The 21,841-nt window shown below is 37.1% G+C and overlaps 1 protein-coding gene across 1 annotated transcript in view; it reads left to right on the top strand.

Moving 5' to 3' along the window:
* LOC128858547 (inhibitory POU protein) overlaps positions 1 to 21,841 on the top strand; it is a 154,980-nt gene that overhangs the window by 127,825 nt on the left and 5,314 nt on the right. Inside the window, exons 7-8 of the mRNA XM_054094924.1 lie at positions 12,671 to 12,828; positions 12,883 to 13,096. Coding sequence (XP_053950899.1) covers positions 12,671 to 12,828; positions 12,883 to 12,944 — 220 coding nt within the window. The 3' untranslated portion in view covers positions 12,945 to 13,096. The remainder of the gene's footprint in view (positions 1 to 12,670; positions 12,829 to 12,882; positions 13,097 to 21,841) is intronic.

Below are 21,841 nucleotides of genomic sequence, written 5' to 3'. Positions count from 1 at the left end.
ATAAGTTATAAAACTGCATACCCAGCATTTTCCAAAGGTTTTGGTTTAAAAGTTTAAAATTTTGATGATTGATTTGTTGATTTGAAAATTGTTTTGTTAAATAGATTTTTGTTATGCAATAATATTATATATGTATGTTTTTATAAAAAATTAACGAAACAATTTTTTATTAAAAAATATTACAAAATGTGAACACAAGTGTAGTATATAACTTGAAAAAAACATCTGCCATACAATGTCCACGAAATTTTTTCGCGATAAGCTGTTATGAATTTTTCGCATTTATGCGAAAAAAAACATCTTATATGTATAGGTATTACAATATACATATGTCAAAATATGTGTTTGTATAAAGGCCGGAAAAGGTCAAAATAGAGTCCAGTGATTTCCAATCTGTTAATAGAGCATAAAAACCAAACATTTTCAGTTATATTGAAATTTTTGAGGTGGCCAAGGTAGATCAGCATGATTTAGTGTATTCAACATATTGGTAGGCAGCCTCCTTTGTGATATGGAGCATTGTCTTGCTGCAAAATTTAGTTGATCCTTGAAAAGGAGGTTTTAGTTTACGTGAATATATAGCCATTAAGAATATCAAGATTAGCTCTGCGGGGAATACATAAATTGCCTTTCTTACTTTAATTTGCAAAATTCATTTATACAAAAAATTCGCAACGACAATATTCATTCAAAATAAAACAAAATAAGTTAGGAATACACATGGTGCTTAAAAATTAATACGTCTGGAGCAATTGTGGCAGGCTTAAATTTTGTGCTTTCCACATAAGTATGCATACTTGTAGACCCTTGTAGATCACGGTGTACAAAATACAGAAAATGGTGCCTTTCAGAAAGCGCTAATTTATATTTCAAATATACATTGATTACATTACCAAGGCAACATTGTGATTTTTAAATTAAACAAACTAATAAAAAAGGAAGTACCGCGTGTTAATTTGTGAAACACAAACTATAACAATATATGTGTTTGTTTTTTTCGATATTTTTCCGTTGACGCCGTGACAAGAATTTGTGTTTCTGTTTATAATTGTTTGTGCTTGGCAGTTTACATTACTTCCTCTTCACAAATAAGTATATTTTCCTTCTTTTATCTGCAGCGCTGAAATCACAGCAAATTCGGAAGGCGCAATCTTGTATTTTATCATTCACATGCAAGAAAGACTTTGTTATTCGGTGCTTTTAAATGCGGGCCACAAACTGTCTGTGTAGCGTCACACCCCTACTTTCACTACACGTGCCCAGTTTTACGTGTTTCGCAGCAATTTGCAAAGCTAAATTTTGGCATTTTGTCAACTTCCACAACAGCTCAAAATTTAAAAAATATATAGTTACATACGTTGATTTTATGAAATCATCAAAAAATACATCTCTCTATTATGAGAATCGTAGTTTCCATTTAAGAACACCTCTGTTGGAATGCTAGAATGCTTGGAGAATTTTCGTTTTGAGAGAATAGTTTCCACTACGTGTTTGATAGAAATTCTATTTAAACATCAATTCGTTTGTTTACTTTTTTAATGTGAAGTGTGAATTACTACAATTGTTAAATGGTGAATAAAATTTAAATGGAAACAATTTTGTATAATGTATATCGTTTTGAAAAAAAAAGGTAAAAGGGAGGATAGAGGGGAGTATCCCCATCTTAAAACTGAAAATCGCACCCTCCGGAGCCCTATAGTTTTTAAGTAATTTAATGTTAAAGTTCTGTAATTTAGCGAAAAGTTGGTGTTGCTATACACCTGAAATAAAAACGAAGTTCGTATGCAGAGATGTTCAGTAGAGGGTTGAATGTAAAACTGCAGTATTTTTTGCTGTAATTTAAAATAATAAAGTAATTAAAAGCCAAAAATTAGGGCTTATAAATGTATTGTATTGCGTCGATCAGTTTTACAAACGGGTCCTCATGCCTTTTATAAACAGATATTCTCCACAAAAATTCAATTATCATGCCTGCAAAACAAATAGGATGGTCGTAGTTGTCTTTACTAAAAAACTCGTTTCCTTTCAAAAAAATAACCGTCATCAGTCCAACTCCGGCTAAGCAATCCACAGTATTTTTGCATAGAACTCTTTTTCACGTGGGCGGCCTTCGGCCGCGCTTCAAAAAAATAACCATCATCAGTCCAACTCCGGCTATGCAATCCACAGTATTTTGGCGTAGAACTCCATTCTGTGTTAAAACCACCGAACCCAAAATTAAAAAGGCGTGTGTGTAGTAACTACGCACAATAACCTCCATCCCTATCATTAACACTAACCTAAAATACTTCATTTTTGATTTCATTTGCAAGCATCTGGCAACACCATACTGTTGTCATTCTAACCTTCTTATTCGCGATTAAAATTGGAAAGTGATTCTATGGACAAATGCATTTGCATTAAATTTTAATGAAAATAATTTGAATATAAGTATAAAAATAAGTAAAAACACGCGTGTGAGTGTATATTTAGTGAATTTTGGTGAAGTGTAAAAAAATATATAGTGTAATGTGCCAAATTATAGTGAAGTTCGCGAGGGCACTTTGAAGCAAATAATTACGAAATTATTATTTCCCGAATAATTTTGAGTTATAATGATTGTTCCTTAAACCCTCCTTAATATCTCCACCAAGTCTCAATAAAGACATTATAGTTTGCCAAAAATTGCCCAAGATACATTATTACGAATCCCAGCCATTTAAATTATTATTATGATTTTGTAAATTTATTTTAAAATAATAGAGAATTTGCTGATCCCATATTATTTAAAAACCGGGGTGAGGGGTGACTTAGCATGAAATTGATAAATTGATAATAAGTCTTCTTCACTATTTCTGCATAAATTGGATGTGATAACTTTATGTTTCCATTTTCATTGTTGTTCTTTGATTCACATTTATCAATATAAAGCTTACAATTTTCTGATATGTAGAAAAATTCCTTTCGAAATAAGGCTTTTTAGTATTTTTTCTAAAATAATTATAATACATTTGCGGCATCTCAGCAAGCCATTTTTGTAGAAAGAATTTGTTTATTGTACTGAACAGCTTGTGAACATCGACTTGCTTCAATACGCAGATTCTTTTTGTAGAAAGAATTTGTTTATTGTACTGAACAGCTTGTGAACATCGACTTGCTTCAATACGCAGATAGGGATTTGTCTGGACTGAATTACATGCCTTGCATTCCGCCATTGCTTATACAGTTTCAAAGTATTTTTTCCTTTAATCTTAATACCGCGAGACACACCTTCTAAGTATACGAGAACAATTAATTTGATTTTCCAACATTTTAATTTTTACACATTCATGTTTGTGGTCTAAGTAGGTTCCTAAGTCATATGATAAAACAATTTAATGATCATGGACTTGTCAAAGGCTGAGTAATTTCCGAATGTAGGTACCTAATTAATACAACTAAGAAATTTAGGAGGTACAATCAGTATAACAACACTACGAGTACAGGCACCTGTGGACATCTTCCATATTTACGATTTCTTATTTCTGTTAAAGTTTTTAACAGGCTTCAGACTTCATAAAATTAGCCTGAAAAAGGCATTAAATATTTTCAGTAAGTCGAAAAAAGTATAAATATATAGGCTGGTTCATATAGTGACTTATATTTAAAAAATCCAAAAAATTATATTAATAAAAAAAATGATAGTCTAACAATTTAATTAAAAATAAGCACATTAAACAAAGAAGACTGCAACAAGTATTTTATACGACCTTCGCTTCTGCTGTTGCGCACGCAATCGTTGTCGCTTTATAGATCAGCGTATTTGGTGATAATCTTTTGTTCGCATCTTTATACCCAGTAATAGTTAAAAAAGAGTAGTGCTTATTCTCCTTGAAAACGTCAAATTGATTGTTTGCTGAACCCTGTCCACAAATATTGCGTTCAGCCTCTTGACTTGCACATTCACACAGGGCAAACCTGTCGGTATCTGTAATAGCTTTATAAAGGGTGGTTAAGTTTCAAGGGCCGGTGTTGATTTTGAATAAAATACAATTTTTTTAGGAAACTATTGCCATTTCTCTTCATTATGATAATATTGGTATAGCTACGTATGGAACAAAATATCGGCCAAATGACCGCCGCGGTCTCGGCGGCACATCTCCAAAGACCACCAAATGCAAATAGTTCGTTATCTAAAGGGTGGTTAAGTTTCAAGGGCCGGTATTGCTTTTGAATAAAATAGGATTTTTATTTGGAAATTATTATTATTTTTCTTTATTATGATAATATTGGTATCGCTCAATTACGTATGGAATAAAATATCGGCCAAATGGCCGCCGCGACCTCGGCGGCACACCTCCATCCGATGGTCCAAATTTTCGATGACGCTGAGGCATAATTGACGTTCTATGCCGTTAATGTTCCGAATTATTTCATCTTTTAGCTCTTGAATTGTTGCTGGCTTATTGAGGTACACCTTTTCTTTCAAATAACTCCAAAGAAAGAAGTCAAACGGTGTCGTTGGCGTTTAGGTGTGGTTCACATTCAACATCGGCCCTTGAAATTTAACCACCCTTTATATTCGCCATTGCAAGATGTTTGGAAACCACCAACTACTAATGTTGACTATAATGGATGCAGGAGGTGCAGTTTTTTGCTCGGTATGCACGGTACGTAACAAGCAGAAAAAATAAGGTATGATAAATTTTTTTGTTTTGGTTTTTAAATTACTTCTATCATGAGCACGACTAATTACTATATTTAGTTTTACATACCCTCTGGAACTACTAGTAATTCGTTATCATTTATATTATTAAAATGGGATTTAGCATTGCGACCTAACGGATATATATCTTTCCTTTCGTTTCCTCCTCAGGTGTTTGTCCCGCTCATAGACCTGTACATACATACATAGATCTCAGAATAGCCCTGTGCAGGGTACGGTGCCAGCACATGTCTGGCGGTTTCGTCTTCCTCTCTACGAAACCTACAATTATGTGCCTTGAAACCCAAAGAGTCCATCCCTGATTGTTCTGGTTTATCGAGGCATTCCAGCACCAGTTTTGATGTAACCAACTATGATTTTGTTGGGTTCAAGTTAAAGTGAGCGCGCCTTTCTATTGTGTAGAAATATACCCGTATTTTTACCTAGCGTTTCCAAGTATCATTTCCCTAGTCCGCAGACTCCTCGGTGAGGGAGGTTTATGGTGTAAGTTTTGGTTTATCTTGTAAGTTTTAAGTAAACCTTACGAAATCTTTTTATTGTCCAGTTCAGTCTCGAAGCATTTAACAAAACTGAACCGCGGGAGCATCATGTTCCCCAATATTAAAATCTCAGGAGTTAGCTCAGTAAGATATAAAAACTTACCTGCGATTTTGATAGATCTTCTTCTTCTTAATTGGCGCGATAACCGCTTATGCGATTTTGGCCGAGCTTAACAAAGCGCGCCAGTCGTTTCTTTCTCGTGCTAACCGGCGCCAATTGGACACACCAAGTGAAGCCAAGTCCTTCTCCACCTGATCTTTCCAACGCAGTGGAGGCCTTCCTCTTCCTCTGCTACCACCAGCTGGTACCGCATTTGATAGATGCCTGTGCTAAATCTACGGTTGTCTTTGTAACCTTGTTGGTGTGTTTATTACGTTTTGCAAACATTCCTTCATATAAATTTCTTGATTTATAATGTCGGTGGCAATGAACGTTTTACTTTTCATACTACACTGGAAGACGACTTGGCAAACCAATCATTTTTTAGGGCACTTGTCCAATATTGTTAACTTGAAAACTCCTGCGACTCCTCACCTCTTCTTTGCAGCATAAAACTCAGTATCCTGAATCTATTTACTGTCTGATTTGACTAAAGTCTGCTTTTCTATAAATATGTATATTGACTATATAGTTTTCGCGCACGTGTTTATCACTCTAATTTTGTTTATCCTTTTGATTGTTTATCCAGTGACCGGTAAACACAGCTACGAATTTGGAAATTGAATGGCGAGGAGTCCGAGGGACTTTCTGAGTCCTTCGTATATTGTAGTGGGGCCAAAGGGTTTTCGAAATAGCAAATGAAAAAATGGACTTTCCTGAGAAATAATTTGGGCAGTTCCCCTTTGATAACTGTCAGGGGGATGCCGATGACCGGGTAGGAGGTCTCTGAGGCCAATTCAGTTCACTTCCTGGCAAGCTCATCAGCAATTTCATTTCCCTCTATGTTTCTATGCCCTGGAACCCAGATCAGAGAAATTTTACCTGCACCCAAAAGATGTGATCTCTTCTTTATAGGAGTTTACTATATTAATTTCGCTGTGCACCATGGCGTCGTCAGAGCCTTAATCGCGGCTTGACTATTGGAGAAAATGTTAATATCTCCCTCGCTCCCGCGTTCCCTGAGCATTTTGCATGCCTTCAGGATCGCAAATACTTTTGCTTGAAAAACACTAGCAGTGTTCTGCAGTTTAAAGGAGATAGATACATTGGCTGATTTAGAGAAAACCCCTGCTCCGACCATCGATACCATCTTGGAACCGTCAATGAAGACAGAGGTGTAAGCTTCGGTGTAGATTTTCCCCTCGATCCAATCCTACCTATTTGGAAAGATTATCCTAGCACGGCCCTCAAACTCTAGTTTACGGATAGAGAAATCTGTTCGAAGTTCGGAGAAATACGGTGGTCTCCAGAGGCCAATCTCCCTTAACCTGATTGCACTTTGAGCTGCGATGGAAATGACGGAAAAGTCGATCGGAAGTAAGTGCAAAAGGACATTTAGGGCAGCACTGGGGCAAGTTTTACAAGCTCCGGTGATGCCAATGTATGCAGTCCTTTGCTCCATCCCAGTTTAGTGATATTATAGCCGTTTCGAAGAGCTTCCCACCAAACTAGACATCCATACGTTAAAATTGGCAAAACTACTGCGTTGGAGATCCACAGCATGACCTGTGGCTTGAGTCCCCATTTTTTACCGAACATAGACTTGCAGGAGTAAAAGGCTATCCTGGCCTTCTTTACCCCATTTTCAAGAAGAACATTCAAATTAAAAAAAGAGTTATATTTAAATATTGACAACAGTGCTTTAAATACAATACAATTTTTTATTTTAATTCTATTTCATTCAGATTAGGTAATATTTATTATTATCAGTAATTTTATATAAAATAAGTGTATATGGGAAGCATTACGTGGACATATCGAGTTGCTGATAAGTGTTTTCCTTGTTTTTCTCTTGCCGACTTTCGTAATGCCTTTTTGAATAAAAACAGTCATTGCGGATATTTTGTGTATACACCTTTCCGGGGCACACCGGTCATGCGAATTTAACTCTAAAAAAAACAATTAGTTTTATATCACTTGTCAGAATATTGGTTAAACAAATATTGCTCTGTTTAAAGGAGTTCAAATCCTTAAAAGTCCGTTTCTCATTGACGTCATTATAGTTGAAGTTTTTTATTATTAACAAGAATTCATGTAAAACTCGAAAATATTAAATTGTTACTAACTTTTCCATAATTCGATGCTATACAGCAGGCGACTGCTGGTGCGTGACTACCATTCGGAATTCAAAGAGAACGTACATAGGATCGAATCTCGGTGAAACACCAAACTGAAGAAAAAGTTTTTTCTAATAGCGGTCGCCCCTCGGCAGGCAATGGCAAACCTCTGGATGTACATTGAAAAACTGTGTATGGTTGCAGACTCCCAAAGAAGTTAAAATTTAGGGAGTGATGTCATGTTCTGACAAGAGCAAGGCAGTGCCGGAATAAACGAAGAAAAGTGAGTAAACTCTCCACTTGCTTGTGAGTTTGGGGAAGTTCTTCATTTCATTGTAGTTAGCTTATACAGGGTGGCTGATGAAAGCCGCTACCAAAAAAAAATTGAATAACTTTTTTTCTTTTTAAGTTATCTGTTCCATTTTTGTTTTAATTTGCAGATTGATCTTTAAAATTTATTAAAATGGATAACTGGGACACGCAAACAAGAATTTGGATAGTCCGCCGCTATCACGCACTGGAGTCCGTAGTTTTGGTACAGAGAGAGTACAGGCGGATGTTTGGCGGCGATCCCCCGAGCAGATGGACCATAATGAGACTGGTGAATAATTTTGCTGAGCAAGGAACAGTCGCAAGAAGGCTTTATCATCGAAACCCAGCAGTTCGGACGGAGGAAACGATCGCTGCTGTAGCTGCAGCTATACAAAGCAATCCAAGGGTTTCAACAAGAAGCTTATCTGCTCAACTTGGTGTCAGCCGACAGTCTTTGCAAACAATAATGCACAAAGATTTAGACTTATTTCCCTACAAAATTCAAATGTTTAACAAACTGAATGCAGCAGACTTGCCGATTCGCTTGGAATTTTGCCAGAAGATCCTGCAAATGGTGGAAGAAGACCAAAACATGTTAAACTGCCTTTTCATGTCTGATGAGGCCCATTTCGATTTAAACGGCAATGTGAACAAACAAAATTGTCGAATATGGAGTACTTCTAACCCACAGATACTCCTCGAGACGGAATTGCATCCTCTTCGCGTGACATTGTGGTGTGCGGTTTCTTCACGCTGTATTGTCGGGCCTTATTTTTTTGAAGAAAATGGTCACAGCATTACGGGTACTGGAGACCGTTATTTGAAAATGCTGAAAGAATTTTTCTATCCAGAACTACGCCGAAAGAGAATTCCTTTCAACTCTGTGTGGTTTCAACAAGATGGGGCAACGTCTCACATAGCCCAGACTGTTATGACAGAGTTGCGACGAAAATTTCCCAATAAACTGATTTCAAGAAACTCCGAATTTCGTTGGCCCCCCAGGTCGCCTGACCTTACTGCACCTGACTTTTTCTTGTGGGGTTTATGTAAACAAGAAGTTTATAAAACAAAGCCAACAAATTTGGATGAACTAAAACAATCCATTCGGGCAACAATTGCGGCTATTCCTGTCGCAACTCTCAAAGCAGCAATGAACAACTTTTTACTAAGATGCCGCACTTGTGTCAACGAGCATGGGGGGCATTTAAATTCAATTGTTTTTAAAACTAGTTAAGCTACATTTAATAAAATTTAATGACCTTCAACTTGAAAAAAAATAAATGAATTCCATACACTAAAAAAAAAGTTATTTGAGTTTCTTAATGTAGCAAAATTCATCAGCCACCCTGTAGTTCAGTCATCATAATTAAATAGAAATGCATTATTTTCGTAGTCGACCACCGAGTTGCTTGAAGGAACTGCTGTAGAGGCTTTGCATTTGTATGAACGCATTAAAAATGACCTGTTGCTTTATCGACCACAAACTGTATATGGTGCCCTTGTTTTCAATGTATTTCGAACAACAAATATACGGGGATATGTTACTTATTCAATGTGCATTAGTTTAGCCTAAATTCGTGTGTATGTATGTACGTAGTTGGTGCACAGAATCTTGTTTAAATATGAGTGCATACATTTGTGCATGTATTTAAACTCATCTTCTTATTGGGATGGGCGTAGACAATGGTTCATTCCCTATCACGATATAACCGTTTCGAACATATAGTATTTTTGAAATATTTCTACATGACTCGAACTGAATGTGTGACCTCTTCCAAATCATGATACGAGGTCCAACCCATAAATAATAATTATATAAACGATAGTATACTCAAAATAAAAGCATATACGAAGATTTTATACCTAGGCGAGCCTTATTAAAAGTTCATCGATCGATCAAAGGAAAATACTTTATGCCTTCCTGTGTCGTATTTCGAAACAATCGTCTGCGCCCATCTCTACTCAATACAATGATGACGAATAGCCCTTTGCCAGAAAAATCTCGATTTTTTGACATAAATGAAAACAAACTATATGAAATTTAATTCTTTTAGAATAACTTTAATTTAAATAAATATTCTTTTCAAATCCTATACACAATTGCAAAATCCATATTCGTACACCCTTGTTTTGTATGAATTATTATGCATTGTAAATTATTTAACAAGAAATTTCGAACTTTTGTTCTTACAACATATTCAACAACAAGTACGAGTTGCTGAGGATGTCGGCATATCGGTATCATGCAATCTTTTCGGAAATTTTGGGCATAAAGCGTGTGACAGCGAAATTCGTTCCAAAATTGCTGAATTTTGACCAAAAACAGCATCGCTCAGGAATTGTTGAATGACGTCAACGATGATCCAGATTTGCTTAAACGGGTCATAGCTGGTGACGAATCATGGATATTCTGTTATGACATCCAAACCATAGCCAAATCGTCCTAATGGAAAGAGTCCAGGAGAGCCAAGAGTCGATAGCAGAAAATCGCCGAACACGCAAAACACTTGTCTCATTTATGCCTCTCCGAAACAAACTAAACATGCTATATTACTAAAACAGTGAACATATCTTCGAGACGAGTGTACCAACATAAAAAATAATATTAATCGAAAGTCGTAGCTCGCGAAAATTTGAAACCTTCACTTTATTTTTTGAACAGACTTCGTATGTTTTATAATTGGAAAGAAAAATGCTTAACTTGCAATTTCAAAAGGAACGGACAACATACCATCACAATCCAAAACATTGGAATTGTCCTGTTATTTGCCAAGCACTTACTCAGTGTTTCACCGTCAGCATGCTTGTAATATACATATGGGGCGTTCCATACATCCATGAACATTCGAATTTCAGATTTTGTTACTACTTGCAAAAACAATGAAATTTCGCAAAACCAAAACATTGAAATTTCCAAAATACAACTAAATTACCAAGTAGCAACAAAATCTGAAATTCAAAAGTTAACGTACGTATGGAACGCCTCCATATGAAAGATTTTGCACATTTTTAATCATAGGACGTAAATCGGTAAATTGTCAAATTAAGGGCAAATTTATTCGTAAGCATGCACAAGGGATAAGCTGCCAAAAATATCAGAAACTGTGAAACCAAGCTTATATACTATTCAGTCTAAGTAAAAATATTAAACCTACTGAGGGAATTAATAAAAAAGCAAAAATCAAAACAGGCTACTTTTGCAAGACAGTCCCTAAATAAAAGACATCATTTTTGGAAAAGACATCATTTCTGGGAAATTAGCGTACTCCATGAAACTGTGATGTCGACCCTTTTGGTTTGCTGTGACCGTGCTCAATATCTACGCAGCTTTCAATCAATAAAGTCGCAGCAACAATCTGACGTACGAACACTTATCAAATCTTTTAAGAATTAGTCGATATTAACAAGAACTAAATATGGAAGAATTAATAAAGAATTAAGAATGAATATCATTTACATAAATAAAAATAATGAATTTAATTACCTTAGAAATGAATTTGTATTCAAAAATTTGTGTCTTTTATATATGTCAGTATGTAAAAAAATCTCCGTTCCTTTATCATTTGCAAGTTAAATTTATTATTGACACTGTTTTCATCAGATCCGTGAGCGGGTTGTTCTCTTCATTCTCCCATCGTTTAGCAAAACCACAATTTGTGTGAGTTTTGGTCAGCACTCATTTGGTTCGACGCAATAACAAACTCACCTATAACCACCGAGCTTCATCGGTAATGCTTTGGAGATGTTTTAATGGTTCGGGTTGCACTCATCATTCTTTTTATAAAAGATATGATGATCATATAAAAAGAATGATGAGTGCAAAAAAATATATTTGTATTAGTATTTTGAATAAAAACCTATATGAAAGTGTTTAAAGCTATGACATTTTATCTTTCAACAAGATAATGATCCCAAGCACACCGCGTTGAATACCAGGCTGTTGGCATTGTATGATATAACGCCAAAAATATTTGAAAGTCCAGAATATTTTCGGAAATATTTCCCAACTTCATGAAAAACTTGTAGAATCCATCTAAAAGCTGTTTTTCCAACGAATGAGCGTCTAAAAGCTATTTTACAACAAAAAGGATACCTATCTAAATATTATATTAAACTAAATGCAGACCTATTTTTTTTTTTAATTACTCAAGAAAGTCTGATATGCATCCTGTATACATTTTTTTACGTAAATTTTTAGTTTTATTTTGTTTACAGGAATGGAATTACTGTAAAATATGGATTTTGCATACTGTATAAATATATAATATACATATATATAGCTGAGATAATATTTAGTTTTCATAAAGCTATTTATGGTTCTCTATTTGTATGAGAGTTATGAGCTCAGTCATTCGAAAATTAACATTGTGCTATGTATTCTTTACTGAACTGTGGAAATACATAGACAGATTACTTTAAGAGGCGGCTTACTAAAACTCTCTAAATTATAATCGCCCGATTTAATTAAATTTTTTGCAATTGTGCTTTCTAAATTTATGATAAAAAACATTATTTTAACAATATTTCACCAAGGCAATAAGTATATAGTTTTGGATGTATTATGACAATAAATAATTGTAAGTTTTGGGAGATATTTTGGCTATTAAAATAAAATTATTTATGGCGACTGAACTAGACTAAATAATTTCCTAAAATCTTACAAAAACCATTGTTTAATATATTGGGTACCCATTTGGCATGTAATTACTTAAAAATCCAGTTTCTTTCCTTTCAATACTATTAAATTCAATTTTTTCGATGAATAAGAAATGGTGTTGATTTAAGAAATGGGTATTTCAGTATGGCAAATAAATAGCTTTTTGGGCACCCTGTATGCAACGTCTTTACATTGGCAAGAAACCTTAAATGCAACTACTTTGTAACAGTAATCTATATCGAGTCTTTTTTCAAGAAAAAGGACTTCCATTGCGGCGCCTGAAAAACGTTCCCTGGAAGCTTATTTTGCCGTGCAGCCAAGGCCCTCTGGTGAGAAAATTGCTGCTATTGCTGAGAAATTGGACTTGAAGAAAAACGTGGTGCGTGTCTGGTTCTGCAACCAAAGGCAAAAACAAAAACGTATGAAATTTGCTGCACAACACTGACAAACAAATAATACAGCCACACAATTAGGTATAGTTAGTAGTGTTACTCCCTCAATGACTGGGCATGGATCGGCGGGGTTTGGATACTGATAGTCGTTTTTTTCTGGAGACTTTTACCTGTAGATCTGCCGCAACACTGCGATGAAACATATTCTTTGAGGAAAATCATTGCAATCAACGAGAGAATATTTGGAGCAATCATATAAAAATTTAACAGGGTTGATTCTATTCTTTTATTGAAGGTAAGAAAAATTATTTATATTTATAAACATATTCATAAAATTGTAGTATACATTCACATACTTCTTAATGTCCTTGGGTCTACCACGTGTCATTCAACAATAAATACAAATGAAATTCGGGATGAACTATCCGATTTATTCGTAGAACTCCACTCAATGTCACATGCAGACAAAACATGAGCTCGAAATTGTACATTTAAAATACAGGATGGGTACGGTATTTGTGGACACCTTGAGAGTAAACCAATGAACTTCTGTTTTGGGCAAAATTTAATGAAATTTCATGAGTTTTTTATGCAACATACATTTACTTATTATATAAGTATATCAGTAAAATCATTCGATAATGTCCATTAGCTACAATAACCTACTCGATCCAGGTCCGAATGTCTAAAGAAACAACACTGAGTAACAAATGACAGCACAGCGGGAGAAATATAATATAATGTTTTTTTTTTTTAATTTTTTTTTCAAGTAAATTAGTATATGTACTAAAATACATCCACTTAAAAACGTGAAAAGTTGAGATATTCAAAATCGTGAATTAGAGTCTTATTCAGCAATTAGTCCAGCAGCAGCAAAGATTCGCAATATCATTGCTTGAACAACAAAAACAGTGGATGCAGTCAATTCAGCAGTCCATGCTTAGCAACAGTGATCCTAAGCGCACGCTGGAATCACAATTTCGTTCATTTAATAAGGACCAGCAGAATTGGGAATCCTACTCAGATAAATAAAAGTTGTTTTTCTATCGTGGATTGATACAGAATTGTTTGAGTTATTAAAGAATTCGTTTGGCGTTGGAAATCTTCAATCTACAACTGAATTCCAAATTATCGAAAAATTTGCAGTCAAAACGCCACATAGTCCTTGCTGGTTATCATTTTTTCAAACAGGAAATGAAGCTCAGGCAAACACACAGAGATTGGGTCGCAGACCTAAGGGTAACCGCAACCGCAAGAGAATGCAAGATTAATTGTAACGCCACAGATTATTCAACCAATTTCATAGACAAAATGATACGTGATCAAATCATAGCTCGTACTCCATACGATTAAGTGCGTGTAGTTGTTTTTCAAAAGATGCATCTGTCACTAGTAGATATTCTCTTAATTGCCGTAACTTTTCAAGCATCAACTGAAACTGTTCAAACAAAGAGAACACAAGTTCATATCCAGCGCAAATGAACAGCAAAGTAAGAGGGGATAACAAGTTGAACAGAAAGAAAAAACTTAAACTTCAGTCGTGCCCAGATTATGATCATTCTTATTTAAGGGGGCAATGCAAATTTTGAAACGTAATCTGTAATAAATGCGCTAAAAAGGGAATATAGCTGCTGTTTGTAGATTAAAGCAGAGGGAAGGTAAAGTAATGAACGCAAAACGAAATTTTGACCAAAACAAACAAGTGAATGAACGGCGAATTGACACACTTGAAACAGTGAATTTTGTAATCGACATAATAAATTCAGAAGTAGACACAAAACGATAGATTTAGAAACTATAACCAAACAATACAGTTCCAAATAGATTATGGCGCCAAAGTCTCGGTAATCAATTAGCAACTAGCAAGTATAGCACTCAAACAGCATTGAGCCCATTGTACTCCACTCGGGTTCCCTTTTTAATTTTCTTCAAATTTACTCGACCGCCGAAGAAATCTGAATAGATAGATCTTGTGATACCAAGGAACCAAAGTTTCCCATAGTTCCTAGATGAAACATAGGACCTCAATAAACAAGTTATAATTTCATTTGTATAGAGCTAGATGTTTAATTTGACTTCAGGAACGGCCTGCTCTGTCCGCCTCTGCTGCTATTTGTCGCCTTCATGTGTTGGCTGGTCTCCCGCTCCTATGGCAGTCTAGAACTGTCCTTGCGATGTCATCCCAAGATTTGCACAATGTGTGTCCGATCCATTTCCACTTGTGACGATTAATTTCTATGTTAATTGGTGTTTGCCAGGTAGCCGCCCAAAGATCTTCGATGATTATTATAATATGGTCAGAATATCCGCATTATCTTTCGTAAGCAACTTAGGAAGGATTGCAATGATTGTGATATGCTTGTTCTTAAGTTCCATGTTTGACATCCATACAGAACTACTGACTTCACGTTGGCATCAAATATTTTCAGTTTTGTGTGCCTCGGGATGTGGGTTGATCTCCATACCTTGTCTAGCATGCCAAATGCAACGCGTCCTTTAAATATTCGGTTGCGTCAGTTGTTGATCCGCCGTTTTTTGAAATTATGCTCCCAAGGTAGGAAACTTCATTTACATCTTGAAGTGGCGTGTCGAATTTGAAGAACGCTGGTGGTGTTAATCCGCAATACTTTGGTCTTTGTATGGTACTTTGGTCTGTGCGATCTTTCTGGCAGAAAAATTTGACACGTAGATAGCGCTCCAAGCAGTAAGAAGGCATTGTTCCTAAGCAACGACAGGTGGGCATTCCCACTACTTAGGACTGGTAGCGGCTACCTGTCAGGAATGAAGAACATATTAACGAAACCAACACAAGGCTGAGGCCCTATGCTCCCGAGAGGAGTGAACAAGGAAAAGAAAAAATATTAATTTTTAGACCTTTTTGTGCTACTGTGTGGCATACCGCTTGTAGTTTAACTGATGCATCTGAGTATTTGTGCGATAGTAAACAAATATCGTCCGCATAGTCTAGGTCTTCAAGCCGGCCGCAGAAGTCCCAGGAAATGGCCGCACACGATTGTCGCATTACTAGGCCCAGGACTAGGTTGAACAAGAGTGGAGATAATACACATCCTTGCCTAACACCGGTTTGAACTTCGATACTACCACTTAGAGCCATTTCGTATTTCACGCGGCGTGACAATTTTCTCAGGCACTCCTTTGCATTCAAGAGCTCTCTACATTGCTTCATGATTGAGATTGTCGAAAGTGTCAAAAGTGTCATTATCAAACGCCCCGTTATGTCCAAAAAGATGCCCATAGCGTAGCTCCTCCTTTCGATGGCCAGCTCTACCCTACAAGGCTTTACAGTGCCGACTCGCAGGATTTTCCACTTTGATAAACATGCTGAAATGGAAGGTGAACCTTCAGTGACTTCTGACCTATACGCAATTCCACCAATCGTTCGAGACTTTTCAGCATCAGTCATACTGATGGGTCTAAAGCTTTTGGGGCTGGTGTAGTCATCTCTTCCAACGTTAGGGATGAAGTCGACCGTCACCATCCTCCGACAGCGGATTATATAAACCAGTGTCAGGCATGCAGTGAAGATTTTCTTCAAGCCTGCAGTCATGGACCCTATGCCTTCCTTCAGCATGACAGGATATATTCCATTTGGTACGGGCGACTTATAGACGTCAAATGATTTGATGACAAATCAAATGGCGGCCTCGTTCACCACAAATCTGGCAACGTACCAGTGATGCCGAGAAGACAACAGCTTCTTTCTGACAACAGCTTCTTTCAATAAGGGTTGTTGCCGAACGGCGTTTATCTGATAACCTGAAAAGAGAGATTCCATCAGCAAGCTGAGTGTCTCACTTTGCCTCTCCGTGAAGGAGCCATCAGAGGTCAGGCCCCTTAACCCTACCTTTGCGGTTGGATCCCATTTCAGGATCCTAACCAGTCTCGCCGTGTCACTCAGAGATTCAATACCGCTGCAGAATTCCCTATCAAAAGCTCTTTTCGATTACGAATAAGCTTCTTGTAGTTTTTCTGAACATTACGGTATCCCAGTCCTCAGCCAGATTAGTCTTGAGGGTTTAGAAGTTTTCTCGACTCACACCTCAACACCTAGAGCTCTCGATTCCACCAAGGAACGGGAGTCCGGTCAAGGAGAGGTCGAATTGGACAGACAGAGTCTTAGTGACGTCACGTCAAGGTCGCGCAACGCCACCCTAAACTTGTGCCAGTCTGTTTCTAGAGGGCAATGATATTTGAGTCTTCTCGCCAAACTGAAACTCAATATACCTGTGGTCTGAGCACAAGGACTCTTCTGTTCTTGACTGACCACCCATTGTGATAGGGTGAGAACAATCATCTCCTGCCTTCTAGCAGTTACAAACGTAGACTGCCTGCCTTTGTTGTGTAAGAGGAAGCGATAAACTCGAACAGCTTAGAGTCTTGTCCATGGTATTTGCTGCTACCCCAAATTGTATGTTGGCATTAGCAGATAATTGTGTGATACTCGTGCAAATTCAAGAGCTTTGAAAGACATATGAAGTGCAATTAAAGACTTTAAAGCAACTATTCGCATGAAGTCTGCGACTGTGCTAAAATTTTACAAAGCAAGACAAATAACGTCTGCACACATACCAATTTTTGTTCTTCCGCAAATCCGGGCGTTTCTGGAGGATTGCTTCGCGCAAATTGCACATAACTTGCAGGTAATATTCCTTATTGACCGTTTTACCCTGTGGCAAGAACTCATGATGCACAACACCCCTGCAATCGAAGAAAACGGTAAGCAAAATTCTTACATTCGACCGAACTTGGCTTCTATTGAGATGATTGAGCTTTGGTTTCCACGTCATAACCATAAGCCCACGAATTTTGCGGCGACCCGTCTCATGCCCAAATCGTTGCAAAAATTGAATGGCATGAGTCTATGTCCTCAGCAACTTCTCTAACGGTGATTCGACGATTAACCAATACCATTTTCTTCAATTCATCAATTTTTTCGTCTGTTGTTGAAGTGCTCGTGCATCCGGAACGCTTTTCGTCGTTCACATCTTCTCGGCCTTCAGAGAACATTTTGTACCACCGATAAACGTTGCTTTGGTCCAAAGTAGCTTCTCCGCATACTGTGCTATAACACAGTCAACATTCGGAATGCATCCGCGCACTTAATTTCGTTTTTCACACAAAATTTGATACAGGTTCTTTGATCCATCTTTTTGAATAGGTAAAAATCGAAGACGAGCCGAAACACGTGCAAGCAAAGCAGCTGTCAACAATTAACTCAACATTTAAAATGGCCAAACTCGTCGGCATGAGTGAGACACATGAGTGCCAACATATCGCCACAAAAAAATCGAAATTCGAATTTACGTAACTTGCGAAAATTCAAAATTCGCGATACTTTTTAAACACACCTCGTACATATGACCAATTCGATTCATAAGAGGCTTGTTATAACATTTCCGAAATTCAGCCGCCAATCAACGCTGATACTATTCGCAAAGATATAGAAAAAGATGAAATTCTTAAGAAAGTCCACAATTTTGTTGAAAAAGGTTGGCCTGAAAGTTTATCGCGGGAGATACAGATATCCAGCCATATTTTCTTCGTAGATTCGCACTAATAATATACGAAAACCTAATGTGTTGGATGAAAATCGTAAACCGTATTATTATTCCACAAGGCTTAAGAGACAAGATCTTAAAATTTTTAAATGATGGGACTGGAGTACCCTCAGGATGAAGTAGTTCACATCCGGTGCCCAAAAGTGACGAGGACATTGATAGATACGTTCCATAGACCGCATGAATCTGAAATAATTAAATAAAATCGCATAAACAAAATATTGTATTTTTGAAAATTATATCTTTATTTAGGAAACGTCAGAATCGAAAAATAAATTTAAGTCAGAAATAGAATCAGACAATACCCACATGTTGCGCGTTCGTTTAGGATTTGGCGTAAAATCACTTTCGTCACTTTAGAAAATGTACACGTCTGATCTAGATAGTTATGCAGGCGGTTCTATACTTGTAGGGTTAGCATTTCTGATGTAATCTGTGATGAGTTTTTGCTTAGCTGGTTTAGAATCTTGTTTATATGTACAATTCCCGATAGGTCGACATGCATTTTGTAATTTAAAAAAACCGCACTATTTCAAAACCGCATAAAAAAAAGCCGCATAAAAACAGAGCCTACTTTACTTGGGACTCAATAGTTGTTTGATACCAAAAAAATATTGGCGAATGATCTGATGACAAGTTGAAGTTAGGTTTAATTGTGAGTTGATTTCTATATACACCTTTGTACATAAAAAAGTCGATAAGATCTGGCTTTTTATTCATATCGGTAGACCAGTAGGTGGGGTCACCTGTACTTATGTAGTCGCTTTTACTTTTTTGCTTTGCATCCATTAGATTTTTTCCTTTGGTGTTTGTCAGTCTTGATCCCCATGCTGTGTTTTTTGCGTTATAGTCACCTCGGAAAATAAACCTGCTGCCGAGAGTGAGCTCTTCAATTCGGACAGTTGTGGCTTGGATGTTGTCTTTTTTGTACGGGTCCATTATAACACAATTGACTGCTTTTCGTAATATTATAGCTGAACCCCCATGTGCCTTTTTGTCCGGATGATTGGTGAAAAATATACAATATTGTAGTCTGGAATTTGTATGCAGTTTTTTTCCATAAAGTGTGTTTCTGAAACTAGTAGGATGTCTATTCTATTTTCAACTAGGAAAGTTTTAAGTACCTAGACATGCCGACCAAGGCCGTTTGCATTCCATAGAGCTAGTTTCAGATTATTTATTTTGTCCATCTATTTGGTATATAAGTTGCTTCATCATTTCTTTAATTTTGTTGAGTTCGTTATATGTCGGCAGAGAGTCAGTTTTCGTGGCTACTACCTGTGCAAATGTTTTATTTGGTGTTACCATTTGCAAGTGAAGATTTTGGCTTTTTTCTTTTAGTGCTTGCTTTGGAAGCTCATCGGCATTTAATGTTGTGCCTTTTGGTTTTAATGTTGGGAGACGCTTGATTTTTAAGGACTTGTACACCATGCATCCTTTATAGTTTGCGGTATGATTTTCTCCGCAAAGAGCGCACTTGATTTTACTGCTGTCAACATTTAATTTACATTCGCTGGTTTTGTGTTCTCCTGCGCATTTGACGCATATTGGGATTTTGGAGCAGAAGTTTTTTGAGTGTCCATATTTTTGACAGTTTTTACATTGTGCTATAATTTTTTTTTTTTGAGGTGGTTCAAAGCTTATTTTACAATGTAACAGGGATGTTAGGGAATATATATATATTTTTGTTGTTTGGGTCTAGTTTGAGTTCGATAGAAAACATTGGAAGACGCTTTTCAGTTCGTGATTGCAAGATGTTTAGGATATAAACTACTTCGTGGCCATGTTCGCTAACCACTTGAGTTATTTCTTTAACATCAGTTGAGTGGTGCATATTACGCAGAATTACCTTAAACCCCCTTTGTTCCTTTGGCTTGAAAGTGTAGTATTGCGTTGACTTCTCTTCGCTTGCAAATCATTGAATTTTATTATAAAAATGCGTGTTCTGTTAAGAAAGTTTAAAGTCGAAAAATTGTGTTCAGCGAGAAGCTCATTTTTGGATCAATGGTTTTGGAGTAAAGATCAGCTAGAAGAATTGCAGGAGCTACCAATGTATCCAGAAAGGTCACAGTTTGGTGCGGTTTATGGGCTGGAGGTATCATTGGACCGTACTTCTTCAAAGATGCTGCGAATCGTAACGTTACTGTGAATGGTGAGCGTTACCGTGAAATGATATCCAACTTTTTTTACCCAAAATGCAAGAGCTTGACTTGCAAGACATGTGGTTTCAGCAAGACGGTGCCACATGCCACACATCACGCGTAACAATGGACTTGTTGAGAGGCGAGTTCGGTGAACATTTTATTTCACGTTCGGGACCTGTCAATTGGCTACCCAGATCGTGCGATATAACGCCTTTAGATTATTTTTTGTGGGGCTATGTTAAAGCTCATGTCTATTCAGACAAGCCTGCTTCAATTAACGCATTGGAAGACAACATTAAAGCATTTATATGTGAGATACCGGCCGAAACATTGGAAAGAGTATGTCAAAATTGGACTAAGCGCATGGACCATTTGAAGCGCATTCGCGGTCAACACTTGCATGAAATAATCTTCAAACATTATATGGACTGTACTATCGATTTAAACTAAAACTTCATGCATTTTTCTTAATTTTAGGTGTGTTTTTTGTAAAACTTTCCTATAGCTCTTAAAAAATCACCCTTTAGAAGGTGCTAATAACATCACTGCGTTAGACAGACTAAAGGAGGAAAGACCTATCTGTCTCTTGAGCTCGTCCCTGCTTGGCGGCAGGGAAGTTAATGCGGGCGGAAGAGGGGCTACAGTCATTAGATTCGTTCACAGTGGGACGCCGCAGGGTGGTGTCCTTTCGCCCCTTTCGACGAAGTTCTGAAAATGCTAAATAAGGGTGGGGTTAAGGTAAGTAGCATACGCCGATGACTTGGTCCTGATAGTATCGGGACCGTTTCCCTCAGTCATGGCTGAGATTTTGGAAAGGTTACTGGCTGTACTTAGTGGGCTGCCACTTGCGACCTCCGAGTCAAGTCTGACAAAACGGAGCTGGTGCTATTTACCAGAAAATGTAAACCTCCACCCTTCCGACTTCCTAAATCAAACAACCACGTTCTCCCGCTCTCTTGGGAAGTTAGGTATCTTGGAGTGATATTTGACTCCAAACTCCATTGGAAGCTACACATTGAAAATCGGATAAAGAAGGCCAATACAGCCTTCTACTCCTGCAAATCTATGTTCGGTAAAAAATGGGGACTGGCTGTGGCTTGGTCGTGCTGTGGATGCACAACGCAGTGGTTTTGCCAATTTTAACATATGGATGTCTAGTTTGGTGGGAAGCTCTTCGAAACGGCTATAATATCACTAAACTGGGGGGGAGCAAAGAACTGCATACATTGGCATCACCGGAGCTTGTAAAACTTGCCCCAGTGCTGCCCTAAATGTCCTTTTGCACTTACTTCCCATCGACTTTTCGGTCATTTCCAT

Source organism: Anastrepha ludens, chromosome 3 (assembly GCF_028408465.1).
Source record: "Anastrepha ludens isolate Willacy chromosome 3, idAnaLude1.1, whole genome shotgun sequence".
Classification (NCBI taxonomy): domain Eukaryota; kingdom Metazoa; phylum Arthropoda; class Insecta; order Diptera; family Tephritidae; genus Anastrepha; species Anastrepha ludens.
This window is presented reverse-complemented; position numbering and strand designations above follow the sequence as displayed.